This window comes from Pelodiscus sinensis, chromosome 1 (assembly GCF_052426305.1).
Source record: "Pelodiscus sinensis isolate ZL-2025 chromosome 1, ASM5242630v1, whole genome shotgun sequence".
NCBI classification, from domain to species: Eukaryota; Metazoa; Chordata; order Testudines; family Trionychidae; genus Pelodiscus; species Pelodiscus sinensis.
This window is the reverse complement of record NC_143052.1, coordinates 90,379,703-90,401,300: the sequence shown is the minus strand read 5'-3', so window position 1 is coordinate 90,401,300 and position 21,598 is coordinate 90,379,703. Positions and strand designations below refer to the sequence as shown.

The 21,598-nt window shown below is 44.8% G+C and overlaps 1 protein-coding gene across 2 annotated transcripts in view; it reads right to left on the bottom strand.

Moving 5' to 3' along the window:
- Positions 1-21,397, bottom strand: part of LOC102462423 (cytochrome P450 2D15-like) — a 33,793-nt gene extending 12,396 nt beyond the window's left edge. The window contains exons 1-6 of one of the 2 annotated variants that reach the window (XM_075935760.2): positions 12,812-21,397; positions 11,222-11,393; positions 9,700-9,852; positions 8,938-9,098; positions 5,623-5,796; positions 227-368 (exon numbers count right to left, since the gene is read on the bottom strand). In XM_075935760.2, the coding sequence (XP_075791875.2) occupies positions 227-368; positions 5,623-5,796; positions 8,938-9,098; positions 9,700-9,852; positions 11,222-11,393; positions 12,812-13,021 (1,012 nt within the window). In that variant the 5' untranslated portion in view covers positions 13,022-21,397. The remainder of the gene's footprint in view (positions 1-226; positions 369-5,622; positions 5,797-8,937; positions 9,099-9,699; positions 9,853-11,221; positions 11,394-12,811) is intronic. The other variant, XM_006120510.5, reaches the window with a different exon arrangement.
- Positions 21,398-21,598: the final 201 nt, after the last annotated feature.

Sequence of the window (21,598 nt, the reverse complement as noted above, 5' to 3'; positions counted from 1 at the left end):
TCCCTATCCTCATGAGTTTTTGCTTTCCCTCTAAGCACAGCTGTGCAGAATTACACACATCCCTCCCTCAATTACTGTAGTCCAGTCCAATAACAAATGCTATTGTACTCCAGGAGGCCCCTTCCAAAAGATGAAAACATCTATAAACAGAAAAATACTGGAAACTTGTCAATGGGAAGTGCAGGGTCGAGAGGAAGCCCCGACCCCTCTGACCTGCATCACTTACTTTGCACATCAGGATACAGAAGCATGTACAGCAGTGCCCAGCACAGGGTTACAGTGGTTGTTTCAGTGGCAGCACCAAACAGATCAAAAACAGTAAAGATAAGGTTGTCCTCATTGAAACTGCTCTCTGGGTCCATTTTAGCCTGCAGGAAATAAAAATAGGCTTGTAATACAACATAAGGTTGTTGTTGTTTTTAATTTGACTTAATAACTAGAAGCATTGTGTATAAGATTTGGATGTATAGTGCATTTTCCAGGCATAAGGGTCTGATTCCTTGTTGCCCTACACCAGGGCTACTCAACTTTGGAAGCCCTGGAGGCCACAATGATACTCACAGCACATGCTGACGGCCGCAACTTAAGTGTGGTTGCATATATATGCAACTATATATGCAAATAGTTTCTTTCATACTGACAGGCATGAATACAAAGATTAAGGCAAGACTACACAACACGCAGACCCCATTTAAGTTGGTTCTGCTGATATTAATAAAATGCAATATTGACACGATTTCTACCCATATGACAGTACTTTTAATGAGCAATGACAATCCAGGAATTTAACTACTAAAATACCTATCAACAGAAGACCATTATATTGACTCCCAGTGGAGGCCATATTCAAAGGATCCCACAAACAGACCGTAAACCCAAACCACACCATAGGCCACAAACAAACAGGCCGCTTGTTGAGTAGCTCTGTCCTACAGCTTGTGCAATCACCAACACCTGTGCAGAAGGGAGGCTGATGCCTGAATGGAACAGTAGCATTTCATGGTCCCTCTTTGAACTGGTGCACATGTTTCTACAAGGCATGGGGCATCAGGGATTCATGCTCACAATACTGAAAGTCTTCCTAGTAGGGACTAGAATTCCAAATATGAATGAGCTACAAGATTGTTCCATGACCTAGAAGAGCTAAACAAGCTGGGATTTCATTCACTACCAAAAGGTAGAGTCATTAAGGCTTCAGGGAATTAAATTTGAAATATCTTTGCATTACTTTCAATGCTCATAATTCTATACTTCACAGAAGCACAAAAATGGTTTTAAAAGACTGTACTATGGAGCCATTTCAGTGTAGTAGGTATAGCAGATACATGGTTTTAGATACTGTAATAATACTGTTCAAGGTTCCATTGTTCTAGGTTAATTCAATTTCCAGGTATTCGTTGTTGGCAGGAGCTGACAACGTGCTGGCACTGAACAAGATAAAATAAAGACAGATCCACCCTTTCAAGGTTTTACAATCTAAGCAAGAGATACAGAATTGACAGGACACAATGGTAAGGTCAAAGGAAATTATAATAAGGATAGTGTAATAGCTTAAAATCATTGACCTTACTTTTTGTGGGCAAGAAGAAAGTAGTGAATCTTTAGAAGAGGTTAGCATGAAGAGACGGCAATGGCTTACTGGACCAGAATATGGGGGGGGGGAGGAGAGGTTCAGAGGTAGGAGGAGGTATGAAAGAAGATACAGACAAAACGGTGGGAGAATTAGATGAGCAAGGCAGAACAGAATGTGTGTTCAGTGGTACTAAAAGCAGCGGAGATGTCAAAGAAAATAATAATGGGTTTATAAGCCATGAGACCTGGCCAGGAGACGGCTACTAGCAACTCTTCGATATTAGTACAGGCAGTCCCCAGGTTACATGGATCCGACTTACATCGGATCCCTACTTACAAACGGGGAGAGGCAACCCTGCACTAGCTGCTTCTCCCCAGCAGACCAGGGAGACGCGGAGCGGCTTTTCTCAGCAGACACCTCAGTTTGAGAATAAAGGACTGAGGGAAGTGAGGTGTGGGAGAATAAAACTGAACTCTGGAGAAATGTTTGGCTAGAGTTTCCCCTACAATACGTACCAGTTCCAACTTACATACAAATTCAACTTAAGAACAAACCTACAGTCCCTATCTTGTACGTAACCCGGGGACTGCCTGTACATGTCCTATCATTAGTGATGTAGGCTTTTGTCTCTTTTCATGGTGTCACTGATGCTCACTTGGCATCATCGCCACTGCTAGACTTGGTCCCCGCACTGAGCATCACAGCTTCATGCTTGCCTTCCCTCCATGTATCTGCAGGTGGGTGATGAGTGCATGTTGACAGGAAACTCCTCCCCTCCATCCCCAGGGCAGATGAGATTGTAAAACTTCACTAGTATTGCTAGTACTGCTGGGGCTGCTTTGCCACACATAGGCAAGTAACGAATACGTGAAGGACCACACCGAATAAAGCAAAATGCACTCTCGAGCCTGCAGGACTGTGTCTGCTCAGGTATTTATACAGCACTCAGTATAATGGGGCCTTGGTCCCAACTTGGATCTTAGGGGCAACCTCAGTGTGAATAATTACCTCTCACTGCATTTTTCCTACATGTACCACTCCACTGTGAGTGAAGTGCTATTGTAACAGGGATTACTAATAGGTGGGGAAGATAAAGTGACATGTTACATAACTAAGCACCCCATTTGTACGCTGAGGTTGCACTTCAGCCCAGGTCTCCTTAGATATCCTCAACCTTTCTTTTCCATGCGCCCTGGAGTGTAAGGGGGCAGGTATACAAGGATTTCAAGATCTAAAGCCAATCACCTAGCTTCCAAATGTGTGTGTTCACATAGAATCATAGAATACTAGGACTGGAAGGGACCTCGAGAGGTCATTGAGTCCAGTCCCCTGCCCTCATGGCAGGACCAAATAATGTCTAGACCATCCCTGACAGACATTTATCTAACCTACTCTTAAATATCTCCAGAGATGGAGATTCCACAACCTCCCGGGGCAATTTATTCTAGTGTTTGACCACCCTGACAGTTAGGAACTTTTTCCTAATGTCCAACCTAAACCTCTCTTGCTGCAGTTTAAGCCCATTGCTTCTTGTTCTATCCTCAGAGGCCAAGATGAACAAGTTTTCTCCCTCCTCCTTATGACACCCTTTTAGATACCTGAAAATGGCTATCATGTCCCCCTTCAATCTTCTCTTTTCTAAACTAAACAAACCCAATTCTTTCAGCCTTCCTTCACAGGTCATGTTCTCTAGCCTTTTGATAATTCTTATTGCTCTTCTCTGAACCCTCTTCAATTTCTCCAAATCCTTCTTGAAATGCGGTGCCCAGACCTGGACACAATACTCCAACTGAAGCCTAACCAGCGCAGAGTAGAGCGGAAGAATGACTTCTCACGTCTTGCTCACAACACACCTGTTAATGCATCCCAGAATCATGTTTGCTTTTTTTGCAACAGCATCACACTGCTGACTCATATTCAGCTTGTGGTCCACTATAACCCCTAGATCACTTTCTGCCATACTCCTTCCTAGATAGTTACTTCCCATTCTGTACGTGTGAAACTGATTGTTCCTTCCTAAGTGGAGCACTTTGCATTTGTCTTTATTAAACTTCATTCTGTTTACCTCAGACCATTTCTCCAATTTGTCCAGATCATTTTGAATTATGACCCTATCCTCCAGATTAGTTGCAACCCCTCCCACCTTGGTGGTATCTGCAAACTTAATAAGCGTACTTTCTATGCCAATATCTAAATTGTTGATGAAGATATTGAAGAGAGCCGGTCCCAAAACAGACCCCTGCAGAACCCCACTTGTTAAGCCTTTCCAGTAGGATTGTGAACCATTAATAACTACTCTCTGAGTGCAGTTATCCAGCCAGTTATGCACCCACCTTATAGTAGCCCCATCTAAGTTGCATTTGCCTAGTTTATTGATAAGAATATCATGCGAGACTGTATCAAACGCCTTACTAAAGTCTAGGTATACTGCATCCACTGCTTCTCCCTTATCCACAAGACTCGTCATCCTATCAAAGAAAGCTATCAGATTGGTTTGACATGATTTGTTCTTTACTAATCCATGCTGGCTGTTCCCTATCACCTTGCCACCTTCCAAGTGTTTACAGATGATTTCCTTAATTACCTGCTCCATTATCTTCCCTAGCACAGAAGTTAAACTAATTGGTCTGTAGTTTCCTGGGTTGTTCTTATTTCCCTTTTTATAAATGGGCACTATATTTGCCCCTTTCCAGTCTTCTGGAATCTCTCCTGTCTCCCATGATTTTCCAAAGATGATAGCTAGAGGCTCAGATACCTCCTCTATCAGTTCCTTGAGTATTCTAGGATGCATTTCATCAGGCCCTGGTGACTTGCAGGCCTCTAACTTTTCTAGGTGATTTTTAACTTGTTCTTTTTTTATTTTATCTTCTAAACCTACCCCCTTCCCACTAGCATTCACTATGTTAGGCATTCCTTCAGACTTCTCGGTGAAGACCGAAACAAAGAAGTCATTGAGCATCTCTGCCATTTCCAAGTTTCCTGTTAACTGTTTCTCCCTCCTCACTGACCAGTGGGCCTACCTTGTCTTTGGTCTTCCTCTTGCTTCTAATGTTGCCCCTACTTGCTCTGGAGAGCAATCGTCTTGCTCTCAGGGCTAAAAGGAAGCTGGTGCGCTTGGCTGCAGGAGGAGACATGGCATGCTCCCAGCTGGGTTTCCAGGGCTTCTAGCAGGCTGCCACATTAAGCAGCAGGCAGGAAGGCAGGTGAAATAAGCCAGCTGGGGCCTCCCTGCCCCATTGATGCAAGATTGTCCCAAGCCTGAGGCCCCTCCAAGACACCATTTAGGGAGGGCAAAATTCCCCGCCCCCAAAATTCACACGGGGACGCTGCTTGCTGTTCCTCTTCCGGTCAGGGAGTGAAAGGAAAGCGCACAGCCTGCCTGCATTTCTCTCCCTCCTAACTGAGGAGGGCAGGGGGCAGAGCAGTGAGTGGCCCATGCTGTGAGCTTTTCTCTTGCTCCCTGAGAGCGATGAAGGGGAACAGCAAACAGCTTCTTGGTACAAATCAGAGCAGGGAGACGGAGGCTTCAGCGCCCCTCACCTCCCTAAAGAGCATCCTTGCCTGCCTGCACACTCCCCATCCACACATACCCTAGCCCCTGCCCTGAGCCCCCCTACACTGCCAGCCCCCTGCCCTGAGCTCCTCCTCACACCCCTAGCCCTCTGCCCTGAACCCCACCCCTTGTACCTCCAGCCTCCTACCCGGTACCCCTCCTCACAATCCCCAGTCCTAGCTCCTGCACTCCCCCCACATCAACCCTCTGTCCTGAGCCCCTCTTCTCACACTCCAACCCTGACTTCTGCACCCACCACACCTCCATGCACCTGCCCTGACTCCTGCAGCCCCCACATCCTCCCCTGCCATGAGCCCCCCACATTCCAATCCACACCTAAATTTCTTACAGATACTGTCATATCGCAACACCTCCACCCCTCCCTGCCCTGAGAAAGAAATTACTTTCATCTCGGCTTCCTCTTTCGGCTGCATGCACTCGGGTGAAAGGACTTGCAGAATCCAAGTCTCAGAGTCACAGGCTCACAAATCCAAACCTTTTCTGTCTCCTCTAGAAAAGCATCAATGAAGTCTCTGGTAAAGGCTGGGTCCCGTGTTTCCTTGTGCTCCTTCACAATCTCCCTTAGTATTTTGAAGCTCTCAATATAGGGCTGGAAGACGTTGTTATGAGGCCCAGGAATACGTATCAACCAAGGCATCATGTTCAGAATCTAAGGTGGAAGAAACAGGAGAAGAAAAGCATTAGACCAGATGGGCAGTTCTCAGATATTCAGTGTGGAAAGAGATGGAACTGCGATGGAATGTTCCCAACAGGCCAGCTCCCCAACTTCACACTGGGCAGACTTTTTGGGGCTCTCTATCTTACTCCCTCCACCATGCAACACATTGTGACCAACATTGTCTGCATATAAAGATAACTATCTAACTAACCCGCCTCTGGGAGTAACCACCCTCCTCGATTCATACCCATTCTATAAAGGTACGTCTACACTGCAGTGCTATTTCGGGATACTTCTGGTATCCCAAAATAGCTATTCCGTGTCTTGACAGCACACCCATTATTTCAAAATATCTTTCAAAACAATGGGTGTGCTATTCTGACGTCCCTGTAAACCTCGTTCCACGAGGAGTAAGGGACATTTCGGAATAGAGCTTTATTTTGAAATTTGGCGCTGTGTAAACAGCGCCAAATTACAAAATAAGCTATTTTGAAATACATTCAAAATAAGCTATGCAATTTGTGTAGCTCATATTGCATAGCCTATTTTGAGCTAAAGGTGCAGTGTAGACGTGACCTTACCCAGCTGGTACTCAGCCTCCCCTCTGCATGGCTCTAATGCTGCAGTCCTTACTCAGGATAAATGTTGCTGACTCTTATAGGCTGGGCTCAGGCTGATTTTCTATTAGGACTGTGAAGCAATTTAAAAAATTAATCGTGATTAATCTCGAGATTAAAACAAATCAATCATGATTAATTGTAGTTTTAATTGCCATTTATTTTAAAATGCTGGATGTTTTCTACACTTTCAGGTCTATTGATTAGAATTACAACACAGATTACCAAGTGCAAGTACTCATTTTATATTATTTTTATTACAAATATTTGCATGGTAAAAAAGATAGAATATTTCAGTTCACCTTCTACAGGCCCTATAATGCAATCTCTCCATCATGAAAGTACAATGTACAAATATAGAATTTTTTAACATAACTGCACTCAAAAACAAAGTAATGTGAAACTTAGGAGCAAAAGTATTTCTCACATACTTTGTGATGGTGACTCCATTTGGACTTTAAAAAAAGTGTGACCACTAGAAAAATTTGTTATCCCCCACTTTCAGCTCCGGGGGGCTTGGGGCCTCAGCCCTCCTTGGGGCTCTCCCACAATGCCTCTGGAGCTCCAGGACTCAGGTCTTCAGCCCCTCTCAGGTTTCCGACTTCAGCCCTCATCAGGGTATGGAACTGCAACTTTCAGTCTCCCCTCCAGGGCTCCAGACCCCTCCCCCCGTTGCCTGTGGAGCTCCAAGGCTCAGGGCTCCAGCCCCCCACTGCCTGTGAAGTGAAATTAATGCATTAATCGTGCTGTGAATTAATCCTCAATTGACAGTCCTAATGCAAAGTGAAAGGTCATGGGGTGCTACCTGTTGGCAGTGACAGAAGGAGAGTAAGTCCGAGGCGTATTGGTCAATGCCTGTGAGCTGCCAATGTGATGCAGCAGTGAAAAAAGTTAATTTAGTCAATCCTCAAATGCATCAGTTGAGGTGTTTCCAGTAGAGATGGAGAAGTGTTGTTACCATTGTACAAGGCCCTGGTGAGACCTCATCTTATGTTCTTATCATGAACACAGAGCCTGTATCACAATGCGAAGACTACAAGGTTAGAGCTTCTGAAAAATGCACCAGTGGTTGGTTTGACTGGTGATCCCGGAACAATCACAGTTACCTTGGAATCACAGCACACTTGATTGATGCTGCATGGATACTGCAGTGGTTTGCTTTTAACAGGGATGCACACTGCAGAGAGAGACTATGCTGAAACGTGGAGAGTGACCGTTGAGAAAGAATAGAATATGCAAACAAAAGTGACAACAGTTAGTACTAACAGTGCAATCAAAACTGGGATTAACCACGATTACCTTTTCAATCATGGTTAATTTGTTTTGTGTTAATCACTGAGTTAATTGAGATTAACGGAGAGCCCAATTTGTTATTTTTTTCTTCTCTATAGAGTGTGATGGCCAAGGGTCTGTAAAGGCAGAATTCCCTAGAAGGGCTGGTCTTCTGGAGGAAAGTCAGTTTCTCACTCACCATTCCCTTGTCTTGTTTGTATTCATGGGATGTTTAATGCTTGTGTAAGAATGTGTGTGTGATATAGAAGATGGTAGTAAGATGCAGTCTACTGTCCAGATTCTTGCAAAAATCACAGAGAGTAAAGTCACTCGTGGTGGGAGGTTTTGGATGTCTTCCTTCCCTGAAATCTCAGCAGGGTAGACGTGTTAGTCTGTAACTTTAAAAACCAAAGTGGGTTTTGCCCACAAAAGCTCATGATATAATATATTTCTTAGTCTCTAAGGTGCCACAGGACTACTCATTGTTCCTTCCCCGAAGAAATTCTCAAAGTTCTATTCCTGAATTGAACAACATTAAAGTCGGTTTCTTTCTCTCTCCCTCTCTCTCTTATAAAGTTTTTGATAGTCTGTTCAGAAAAACACTTACAAATAAGAAAGCATCTCTAAATTATCCCAGACCCCCAGTTCATCAAAAATGGGCTAGAAATTGCCCAGTAATGAGCCATCGTTAGAAGAAGGTCCACCCTTATGCGTTGTCCAGGAAATATGGAGAGAACAGCTGATGCATTTCAGCAGTCCCATGTCCTGTCCCAACTGAATCTAGAAAGTGCAGAGGCATATGAGGGAAATAGCCAGACACAAAGCTTAGCTAGACAGTATTTGGTGGATTTCAGGAGTTTTCTGTTTTACCCAAAATGGTTCATTATCCCTGCATCAAGCACCCTTGCACCTGTGTCTAAAAACAGTGGCTCACAAACCGTGGGTTGCCAGGGCAGGCACTTGGAACTTGGGCCTGAAGCCAAAGTCCAAGCTCCACTACCGATGGCTAAAACTCTTAAACTTCTGTGCCCCCCAGGGTGACAGAGGTTGGGCTTTAGCTCTGCCCACCCATTCCCCGTTGGGCGTGGGGCCTCCCGGGATCATACAGCAATTGTTGTTGTCAGAAGAGGTTCGTGGTACAGTGAAGTTTGGAACCCCTGGTCTGATCTCTTCATATCCCTCAAGCCCACCCAGGCAACCAAGAGGCTCCATTTCTACTAACAATCAGATAATTGTGGGCTACCTGAGGCAAGATTCCAGCTCCTATATTGAAAGCCTCCTCTATCAGGTGTAGCATCCTCAGGAATTTCTCATTGTTGTACTCAAAGCGTTTGCCAAAAGTGAGGGAGCACATCACATTACCTACGGCACTGTTTAAGAGGCAGCGGGGATCAAAAGGATGGCCTGAAAGAGACACGGGAACCAATCCGAAAGATTAGGAGACACACTGTGATCATAGCCTGTATGACATGAATTGTATTCAGTGAGACCCTCTAACACAGTGTTTCTCAACCTTTTTTTATAAAGTATCCCTTTAAAAAAATTGTAAGTACTCCCCACTACCTACAGTTTTCAGATACACAATTTTTTTTCTACCATTGAAACACATTTGTTTAACAACTTAATTGTAGCCAGGAGGGCGATGACATTTTGGGGTGTAAAAAGTACAAAAATAATAAAGTGCTGTAAAACTTAAAACAAAAAATCAGTTTTCTCCAAATTTCAGTTGTGTTGACGTACCCCCCAGACTTCTCTCGAGTACCCCTACGGGTACTTGTACCACTGGTTGAGAAACACTTCTCTAACAGCACAGAAAGAGGGGAATGCCCTGTATCTTGCTACGAGGTAAATCCCCTCCAAAATGGCTGGATCACCACCACATGCAAACTTCTCCTCCTCCACCTCTAGAAGCACTTTTCCCTCTAACACCATGTACAGCACCAATATGAACCAACTACCCCCTTCCCTTCTTTATGACTAGAGATATGAGTTTCCAATCTCATACCATCTTTATGTCTGAACGCAGAGCATAGACATCCAGCTTCCTGGGTCACCCACTGCTCCAGAGATTTCTTCCCCAGCCCAAAATTCCTCAAGGTGGAGAATGCGAACCTCCTTTGCTCCTTCCAGCCACGGCCATATCTTGCCATCATTATCCCTGCAGAGTTTCAAAGAAATATAAATCAATTAGCAGCCTGTTCTCCTTAGCCTCTGCTTGCTGCAATAAATGGAACAGGTTTGGTTTGGTTGCATTGGTTTACTCTTTTTAGTTAATTTATTTCCCCCTTTAACTGTGCCAGGCTCACAAAGGGGATAGTTGTGGGGAGAAATGGGCTTGGATCCCTTAGGAATCCACGTGCACTAGAGCTATAGGTGACACTTTCCCCTGTTGCTGGGAGTGCTTGACCCTCCCCCTTCACCTCAGATCCCATTCCCATTCCACCCAGCTGCTCCCAAGTTCTGCCCCTGCTCAGCCCCAAGCCCCATCCCTGCCCTGCTCCCAAACACTCACCATTCCCCCATCTCTTCCCTGCCTCCTCCCCTGAGCACACCCTGTCCCCACGCCACCTCCTCCCTTCCGGAGCTTCCTGAACAGCAGAGCTGTTTGTGGTGCTTGGGAAGCAGTGGGAGGGCTGGGGAGGAGTTGGTCAGCAGAGCCTCCAGTGAGCAAGAGGCAGAGGGGAGAGAAGCAGAGGGGGAGCTTGGCCACCAGTGGGTACTCCAGCCCATGGAGTCGGTGCCTCTGGCGACAGAAGTAGCTCCCAACACTGCTCCACAGACCAGACCTGATATATCAGGTTTTTGCACTGTTTGTGAAACAGGTTTTCACATTGAGCTTATAATGCCTTTGAGTCTCTTGCTGGTGGCAGCCATTTTGCTGAAAAGGAACACTGGGACACCAGCAGATGGAGGCAGCTGAACAGAAGCCCCATGTCAGGCTGTAAACCACTTTCTACTCACTTGTAACAACCAGATTAGCAAGCAGATTTAACACTGTCCATCCAGCGGGCAATGGTGTCTGTTTGTGCACACGGTGTGTGTATCCACATGCACACGTAGTACAGTCCACTGTCATTAGGCTACGATTGTGCCATGGAGGTGGCAGAAGTCACAGAATCATGACTTCCAGAGACCTCTGTGACTGCAATCTAGGGCAGCTAGTGCCCCCTCACCTGACCAAGTTCCCAGCTGACATGGTCAGGCAGATAACCCCACACCTCCTACCCAGGGGAAACCTGGAGCACGGCTGTGTGGGGATCCTGCACCTCCCCATTTTCTCATGCCTATTTTTAGTAAATGTCACGGACAGGTCATGGACTTCCATGAATTTTTCTTTATTGCCACTGTCTGTGGCTTTACTAAAAATAGGCATGACAAAAATCTTAGCCTTAATCATATTGCACACTATCCATAATGTACCCTGAAGGTAGAGTCATGTTCTTTCTATTCCACAAGAACTGACGTGCACAGAGATGGGAAATTTGCCCTGGATAATGAGAAACTTTGACTACTTGAGGGACACTTGCCTTCGCAGGTTTTTTTAAAGCCCAAATGGTCAAATAAAGAAAAGGGGGGTCGATCAGCAAAATCCTCTGATTTCTGGACCAATGCTTCCTTTACAACTTCTAACCCATTCAGCACAACCACGTTTGTCCATCCAACCTGAAAAGAGAAGATCTTTCCAAACTTCTTACTGAGCTGTCACGTAAGAGTGAAAGACAAAAAAAAAAAAAAAAGAAACATAGGATTAAAGAGAGAAAAAACAACTAGAGAGGCTTAAAATGAGAGATACTGTACCATGGCCTGTGGAGCAGGGAGCACAGGGGCTTTGACTACAAAGTGCTTAATCCCAGCATAACCTGGAAGCACTGTCCCTTGTCAGTGGTCACAGTGTCTCTGGATTATACTTGCAAACCTGCCCCCCACCAAGAGGGAATATCCCCAAAGCTGACAGGGGGGATCTAGAGCAGCACCTTGTTTTATATAATGATTTGTGGGGATGTGGCTGGGAAGGAAATCAGTGTCCCTTTCCCCTGTCACCTTACTTTCCCAACTGTTTTTTGTTCATAAAGAACACTTTTGGGTTTCTAAGTACAGTACTGGCTCGCTGCACAACATGCTCCATTAATGCTGGCCAAAGCTCAATTTCCAGTGAATGGGAAATTTTGTCATTTTAAAATTTGTTTCCAATTAGAGTCGGAAAGAAAAAAAAATCCCCCAGACCCTGACATTTCCAAAACCATTCTGTTTTGAAAAGTTTTTATTTCAGATTTTCAGTTTGAAATATTGATGTTTGGATCCTAATGTTGTTTGGGGATTTTTTTTTATTTCTCAATTATTACATTTTATCTATTACATGGCAGTGGTAATCATACTATAAATGCCTATGCATTGGTACTACTGATGTGTCATGAAATAATACACAGAGAATTAAAAATAAAGGACTCAAACAAATATTCTCCAAAGTGAATAAATGTTCACTTCAAAAGCACTACCCCATGGGAATACTAATCACAAACAGCATTAGTTGTCTTACCAAAAATTCAATGAAAGCACTCCCATCAGCTCTACTGTACAGCTGAGTCAAGGAGCCTTTGCTAAAACGGTATAATTCTACACACACACACACAGTGGGGGAGGAGGGAGAAGAAGGTGAAGAAGTGTTCAACTCCTAGTTTAAGGGCCCAAATGATGAATAGTAGCACTTACATTGCCATTTGCTCAGTCATTAGTGTAAACTAGCATCAGTGCTTTTTTTATATTAACATTTACTTTAACAAGTATAGTGAAAGATACAATTACAAACTGATTTACAGTCTTGATGTACACACGGTTCTATAGTGTGTTACTGATCAACAACCAACCATTTACACTAAGTACAGGGAGAGTGGCATGTCACATGTGCACACAATATAAATTAGACGCGCTTTTCTACTTTGTTTTTATTCTGTTTAGCTTTTTCTCCTTTTGCATATTGAAATCTTCCTGCAGTGCAGCCCCTGAATAAATACACTTCAGCGCTGCCACTCGAGAACCGGACACTGATCTGGAGTGGGTGCCATTCACTAACCCTCTCTGCAGGTCAGCGAAAGGCATCTTTTTTCTCTGGCACTTACCGTAATTAGGGTAAGGTGAGGACACTTGAAATTGATCTGCAGCAAGTTCCCAAAGAAGGGGAAGGAGACAGGACCTGGGGGGTAGTTCCATCTTTTTCTGCGCTTCAAGTGATCGAAAAGAAAAATAAAGACAGCAAAAGCGACGCCAAGTGTTGTGAAGATGTTCTGGAAGGATGGGAGTTGGAACCCAAGCCAGGAGAGTGATTCCATTGTGTCTCTGTCTATCCCCCAATAATTTTTCCCTTTTCCCGCCAACACTTTTCCTCTTCTTGTTTCACCTTCTCTCAGTATCTGTCTTTGTTTTTCTCCTATTTGCCCTCTGTCTCTCTTCAGCTCCTCCCTAATTCATGTAGAAGTGGTGATGAAAGTGTTCCTGTCCCAATTGTACACAAGACATAATATATACTATCAGACATTGCTCATAGACTAATCAGTGTTCTCATGGAGCAGTTTTGGCATGTCTCACACACTTAATCATGGCCAGAGTGCTGGCAATGGTTCTCCAAGCAGGATGCTAAATGAACCTTCTGAGAAGTTTAAACAATGGGATGGTCCTACAGCACCTTAGGGTATGTCTAGACTACATGCCTCTGCCGACAGAGACATGTAAAATAGGCTACCCGACATAGTCAATGAAGCGGGGATTTAAATATCCCTGGCTTCATTAAAATAAAAATGGCCACTGCGCTGTGCCGGCTCAGCTGATTGTCGGTACATTACGGCAGTCAAGACACAGATCGGTCGACAGGAGAAGCCTTTGTCGACTGCTCCCTTATGCCTTGTGGAACGGCACCTGATGGCAGCTCTAAGGGGCACTGCTTGGCTAGCCCCCCCCCTTAATTCGGCCCTGCCCTCATCCCCAGGCCAATCAGGGCCTGAGGGCAGGGTGAAAGTGTACTTTTAAGCGCCACTTGCTCCCAGCAGGGCAGGAGGAGACTTTGCGCACTCCTCTGCCCCCAAACCCTGATTGGCCTGGGGGCAGGCGAGTGCATAAAGTTTCCTCTGCCCTGGTCCCACCCTGCAGAGTGTGTGGTGCTTAGAAGTGCCATGCTCTCCTGGCAGGGCGGAAGGAGACTTCACACGCTCCCCCTACCCCTAAGCCCTGATTCGCCTGGGAGCAGAAGGGGGAGTGACGAAGTTTCCTCCCACCACCAGGGCCATGGGTGCCTGGGGGGAATCTTGGGGGCGGGAGGGGGCGAAGACTTCACCTGCTCCCTCACCCCCACACAAGTCATGGTCTGTGGGTGGGGAAAACAGGGAAGTGTCCTGGCCCTGCCCCTAAAAATTTTTGAAGTGGCCTCTGGCAAAAAATTATTGCCCACCCCTGGACTAGGGCCTTTTCCTATTAGATTGTCATCTGCCTCTGAACCAGTCAGAAGCGCTATGCCTGAGTCTACCTCATGTTTCTTCAGTATAATTTTTCAGCACCCAAAAGCGTGGTAGATGATGTACAAAGATGAACGATGACACAAGCTTTGCCCTGCAAAACTTAAAACCATCCATTTAGCATTTAAATCCAGATGTGATACATCTGCCTTTTAGTTAGAGGTTCTGGCATCCTTCAGGGAGGGTGGGAAAGCCGGAAGGAGAAGGGATGGGCAATGCCAGGAAGCGAGTGCAGAGGAACAGCAGCAGGGAAAGGGGAGGACAGCCAGATGTCACCAGGCAGTGAACAATAAGAAACAGTAATCAGCTTGAGCGACACCTGACCAAGGAGAAGGAACAAGAACAGCCACAAAATCTGTAGGAGAAGTCACAGTTGGGGCCCACTCTCCAGAATGTTGTACCCAAAAAAATTACTAATGAGGATTCTTGATAGAGTTCTACTCTCTCAACCACACCACTTCAGCAACAGAATCATAACAGGCAAATTAGCTCAAAAGGAAGGGGGCTGATTAGTTTTGTTACCTCTGTTGTCACTATACAGGTTTTATTTAAAAAAATATATGGCTGCTTGTCCCTGTGATATCTAACCATGACAGTCCATCTGAATTGTCCATGGCTGGACATATAACAATCAGACATCAATCATTAGTAACTTAGCTTAATTGCAACCTAATTTCTTCAAAACTATTTATACATGTTTTCTAGGAGGTCTAACTACATAGAAATGTCTGTCTGACTCCATTATTACAATCATGCAGGCAAATAAAAGGTGAACCAAGCACTGACTTTCTTTAAAGCTCACTTTTAATGGATTTTAATGCTATTTAGCCATTTGACTTGTAAAACCTCAGAACAGTCCTGCCACCTAAAGCCTACACAAGAAGGAAAATAACAGAGTTGACTCTCTGCTGACATCTTCTGGAGAGCAAGGGGAGTGGGCTGAGCCAGTCAGTATCTCATTTGCATATTAACTTCAGATCGCTTGGGGCACAGGGACATAATTTGTCTGAGTTTTGTACTTGCAACACATATTTTGGAGATTACGCTAGTGGGAACCCTTCGGGCAAGGCCTGAACAACGACTGAGTACAGGGTCACCTTGAAGACTGATGTTCACCAAAGTTGGGTAAGAGTCTTCGGACAGAAGGAGCCCAAGTTCCAGAATAAGAGATTGTCCATGCTTGGTTAATTGCTGGAATTGTTTTGTTGAGGGTAGGAGTTCTTATGGGACTATTAGACCATGGAGTCCCCTGGTACCTTGAAAACAAAAACTGAGCTGCAGTGAAGCTCATGAGTGGTTCCAGTCCTAGGGCACATGGAGGACACAACCCCTCGGCAGTTCTGGTCACCTGGCCAGCAGCAATTGGAGCAAAGTGGCAATTGGCCTCCCCTACAACTTGCGAGCAACCTGAGAACTGCTGTGTGGACTGTGGTAGAAGCAGAGAAGTTTACAGCATCAGTCTACACTGGACTAAAGACGTTGGAGAGGTCTCCCTGTTCTCGCTACTGAAACTGTTATGGCAGGACAGGTGGTAAAGCCTCAGAGTTGCCTAAGAAATGGGAACCCTGATTTTCTTGGAACCACAAACTCTGAGTAGGGTGGGAAGTTGGGGACTCATGAACTGTGAGCAGAGATTGAGAGGCAGAGAATTTGCATCGGCCACTCAGAGCTCAGTTGTTTGGGGCTGTGATTCATGCATAAGGCTACATGTCAGTCACAGCGACCTCTGTGACTTACGCAAAATTCCTATAATTCAGCTCCAGATGCAGAAACGTGGGCTTCAACCTTGTGGTGCCAGAGCTCAGGCTACAATACATCTGTGATGTATTGGTTATTGCCTGCATCCTGTCCATGACTTTGAATAAAAATACCCAGGCCAAAATCCTAACCTTACTCATGCACCCTGAGGCAGTCGGTGGTAAAAAGTGTTCAATTCTGAAGTCTTCCCAAGTTCCTTCTGCCGTCCCTTTCCTTTCCTCAGCCAAGTTCTTTTTTTAAACAGCTGGTAAATGCGTTTGTAAGCCTGTACAGATCTGCCTATCAAAGGCACCAAGACTGGCCAAAGGGTCCGAAAGAGGGTGACTTGAGCCAAAATTAAGCAAATTGTAGCAAAACAATTCTAGAAAGAAGACCCTGGCCCATGAAGGCACATTGTACTCCTCGAGCATAGCAAAGAGGTTTAGCTTTAAACTTTTAAACTCAGCTTTAAGCATACAACTCAATTCATTCCTAATTTAAGGTGTTAATGTCTGGGTCTGAAATCCTGACCCTATTGAAGTAAAGGTCAACCCATTGCTGATTTTGTAGATCAGGGATTAACTGCAAACTTCCATAATAAACGTAAGAGTTTCCACATGACTGCGCTGGCGAAGCCTGCATTTTGTGAACTCATGGAGCATCAATCTGGCATGACACCATAACCAGGCCTGGCACAGAAGCCAAGACACAAAAATACTCAAGGTTACAGCAAAGGGTTGGCGTTTGGGAACCTTGCTTGGGTGAATTCTCTTGCAATTATCATATTACGAATACAGGCTGAGTCAAAAGTAATGGGCTGGACACGCAGCAAAGCATCTCAGTCAGACTTCACATGCTTAAGGAACTTCGAAGTGGAAAGGTTTATTATTTATTTTATTACTTAGTGTTCCTGGAATGCTCATGGGGTCATTAAATAAGCAAACAAAAACCCAGCAACAACAGTAAGTGCCCTAGATGTTCACCTACTGTCTCCAGCTCCATGTGGTGCATGAGGATAATAATCAACTTCTTTGGATCCAGACCTTGGCCCCAAGACTGGTGGGACTGAGTTTTGAGACTCTTTGTATCCAGAATTTGTTGCAGAACTTCAAAATGAGGTCTTCAGAGTGAGCTATCCCTGATATCTAATGACCATAGAAAAGCATGGACATTGACCCGTGAGAACTAACCACCCTAGATAATGACTGGGCATTAGGACTGGGAAGTATGTAATGGGTGCTGGTGTTAAGGAGGTTGGAATAGCTATACAGAGGGCACTCACAGGGATGTGATCAGTGGGGCTGAGCTCAAAAAAAGCATGATCATGAACTACTGATAGAACCCATGCTCCCATTGGTCCTGCCATGGGGGCAGGGGACTGGACTCGATGACCTCTCGAGGTCCCTTCCAGTCCTAGTATTCTATGATGATTCAGTGCTGCCTTTTCTGAATCAGGGCTGGATTTAGAGGCAGGTGACTGACATTCTACACCTTGGGGGAGGAAGGCACCCTGTAACTCCCTTATGCCTTATATTGCATATAAAGCATGCCATGTGAGGTATCAGGGGGTAGGTTACAGCTGTCTGAAAGACATTTCTCTAGCTGTAGATTAATATCATTAATGCATATGGAATTATCAGAATTGTGTTGCATGATGGGTGTTAAAATATAGTTGGCTTGGGAGGTGCCCAGATATTACTTTTATGGAGACAATGTCAAGGGAGGTAATTAACACCTGGATGCCTGCTGTTGGTGAGACATCACCAGCCATTGCCTAGCAAGGGAGCTGCAATGCAAATGACTCACCAGCATAAGGCCACACCAGGGCTATGTCTACACTGGTGGGTTCTTTCACAAGTATGGCCGTTCTTGCGCAAGAACCCCCAGAGCGTCCACACTGCCCACCCTCTCTTGCGGAAGAAGATTTACAGTACGGTGTGGTAAGAGAGGGCTTCTTGCGCAAGAGCTACGCTCTTTTCTTACAGTGTAAGCTCTCTTGCACAACAGCTCTTGCACAAGAGGGCAGTGTGGATGTGCCGCAGGGGTTTCTCACGCAAGAAAGCCCTATAGCTAAAATGGCCATCAGAGCTTTCTTGCGCAAGAGAGCGTCCACACTGCCGTGGGTGCTCTTGGGCAAAAACACATCTCGGACATGGCAGTGTGGACGTGTTCTTCCGCAAGACTTCTTGCACAAGAACCCTTGCACAAGATGTTCTTGCACAGGAACCCGCCAGTGTAGACATAGCCCAGGGGAATTGCTCAACTTTGCCTGGACACTCAGCAATGCCCCCCAGACATGCCTGGACTTGTGTTCTTCAAGCACAGGGACTAAGGGTATAAGAACCAAACACAGAGGCTCATGTTTGGCCTTTCTCCTTCACCCTCCTCGGCTGCAAGCAGCCAGGCCAAGAAGACTGAAAGTTCCAACTGAGGGAACTGGCCCAGATTTCAAAGGTGAAATCTGTGTACTATGGACTGCAATAGCCAGAGGGGCAAGAAAAACTGCTAGATGTCTAAAAACTGATAAACTGTGTTGTCCAGTCTAGTAGAGGGAGAGTTTAGATGGCGTGTTTATATTTTATTTTATTTTGTTAACTACTCTGACTTTTTGCCTACCACCTAATAGCACCTAAAATCCATCTTTTATAGCCAATAAACTCATTTTACTGTTTATTTTTACCAGTGAGATTGCCTGAAGCATTTGGTTAATTTACTCAGGGGGTTTACAAAGGTTGGCATATATCCACTTTTCAGTGATGTAGTGGAGAACCAATGAATAAATTAGATGGTATATTCCTGAGGTACAAGGCTGAGAACTGTGGGAGATTTGACTGGTGCCCTTCTCTGTGTGATTTGTGGGTGGCTCTGGGAGCATTCACGCCATCTAGTGGGGTGTGTGGAGCTTCACATGTGGTTGTGCTGAGAGATAACAGCACCTGGAGGGGTTGCTGCCAGTCATTAGCAAGGCATGGTGAGAGCCAGCACAGGCTGGAGAGAGTCCAGGGGGCAAAGTGGTCCCACAGTCCCAGGCTGCACCTCAGGGAAATCCTGTAACAGCAACCCAGGCGATCCTGGCATGCAAATGTATCATCTTATATGGCAGGGATAAAGCGTTCATGCAAACCACACGGCAACATTGTGAAATGGGCTACAAATGCAATACAAATTAAGATATTGAAAAGTTTAACAAATTGGCAGAGGGGCAGTACCAAAGATAATTCTTGCCAGGGACGCCATTTAGCCTAGGGCTGGCCTGGCCTGCAATATTATAAGAAAGACTTATGTACCTTGCACAGAGGTTCCTTAGCCCCCAATTCTTCCTCCTTCAGCTAAATTGGCTCATTGCCTTATTAGGATCCTGGGCCTCCCTAGACAGATCTTGAAATTCTGGCAAGGCTTTGCTTATCTCCTAGTCCCAATTCTCCTTCTAGTGTACCTATGTCTCCTCCTTCACTGCAGCAATTCACAGAGCCTCTGTGCTGCCAGTAACTCTGTATGGTGCATCTATTAATTCCCTTCCACTCTCATTATATCCTATGTCTATTTCAGCTACTATTCCAGCCCTGTGGCTAGTGACCATGCAGCATGCTCTATGGGAGCATTCATGCACACTAGCTGGGTGTGTGGAGCTTCCATGCTCTTGAGGAAATCCCCAGCCCCAAGGCTCACTGGCCAGGCTGTGTTCCGGAGGCAGGATTTGAGACTGTATTCCCATGTCAATCTCATTCTTCATCCTGTGCTCCTGTCCCCAGACACTAACCTGACACTTCATGCCCTGAAGATGCCCCAGCATCTGCTTCCTACTTTAACGAGGATGTTAGACCACCATAACTGCCAGGATCCTTTCTTCCTGTAAACACTCAGCTTCTAATTCATTTAAATGTTTTGTTAAAAATAGGGCTGTCAAACAATTTAAAAATTACAATTAATTGCAAGATTAAAAAAGCATGATATTAATCTCAGTTTTAATCACACTGTTAAACAATGAATGACAGAATGCCTATCTAAATGTATACTACTACTTTTGGGTGTTTTTGTACATTTTCAATTATCTTCATTTCAATTACAATTCTAACTTACAATGCCACCTGCAAGTGAGAACAGGTATTCATATAGCAGTGTTGTAGCAGGTGTTGCAAGGTTTTACATGGCAGATATGCTAAATATTTATATTTCTCTTGATGCTTTTGCTTGTAGACGCTAAAGCTTTACATTGTTTTGTAAAAATATAAATTCCCCTGCCCCCATATATATACACACACATGCAAAAAACTTTTCTGCAGGACGACAGAGTGATGTCGAAGGGACCCGGGGCTGGCGAGAGGGGGGTTGGTGAGTATAGCGAGTAGGGGGTACAGCCACCTACTTTTCTACATTTGTAAGTTGCACTTTAATAATAGAGACTGCACTATGGCACTTGTTTGAACAATGCTGTCTCTTTTGTTTATATTATTGTTTTAATTATAGACATTTGCATTGTAAAAGACACAAAGGAAGCACTGTACACTTTGTATTCTGTGCTGTAATTGAAATGAAAGTATATGAAAATGTAGAAAAACATCCAAAACAGTATTATAAATGTCAATAGGCATTCTATCATTGGTTGCAAGAGTCATGATTAATCACAGTTTTAATCACTATTGTGCTTAAAACACCCAAAAGTAGTATTATACATTTAGATGCTGAGAGAACCATCAGCCTAGAGGGCAGTCACCAGAGGTGGGTGCCACTCCAACAAAGACTGTGATCACAGGCATATCACCCAGAGAAAAGGGGGCATTCATGAGAGGCAGGTGCCAACCCTATTATACCTACTCTAAAATGTTACTGTATGCTGGTAAACTTTACTGCATTGGAGACAATGTGTTCCCTTCGTAGGGCAGGAAGCCCTCTGCATTAGTCAATAGCACCTTAATAAAGGACTAGTCTTAACTGAGTCCAAAGAGAGTCCTCTCATCCATGAGAGGCAAATGTCAGCTGCAATAGAGGGAGCCTTAAGACTCCCAGATGGAAACACACAACTAACAGGAGTAAGGGAATCCACTTCTCCTGCCCAAAAAAGTGTGGGTGGTTTACATTGCCTTTTTAAAAGCAGGATAAAACCTAAATTCTCTTTCCAGCTGAAAGAACTAGTCATTCTTGACAAGTTTCTGTGTATCCACAAAAAACAATAGTTGTCTTTGTGTCTAAGTTTTACTTTAAATGTGGCAATTACTATAGCGATTTCTTGTTTGTAGTATGAGAGTACTGGCGGTTTCTTTGTGCTAGGCACTGTACAGATACCTAGTAAGAGACTATCCTGGTTCTGAAGAGCTTACATTCTAAACCAGTGGTTCCCAAACTTTTTGGCATCACGCCCTCCTTTTTGATTTTTGAAAAACCCTCATGCCCCCCTCCCCAAATATCAGCAAAACTGGTTGAGCAAAAAAAAAAAAAAAGAACTGAACCAGACAGCAAAACTTGATGGGGGGGAGAAGGGGGAAGCTGGGTAGCCTCGCGCCCCCCCCAGTTTGGGAACCCACGTTCTAAACAGACAAGGCAGACACAGTAGGATAAAGGAAATATCATCTCCATTTAACAGTGTCATCACTGTCTATCCCGTTTATCTGGCATGTGTGGTTGGGCAGTCGGAAGGTGGTAGAATAGCATGGCTGAGATGCTGGT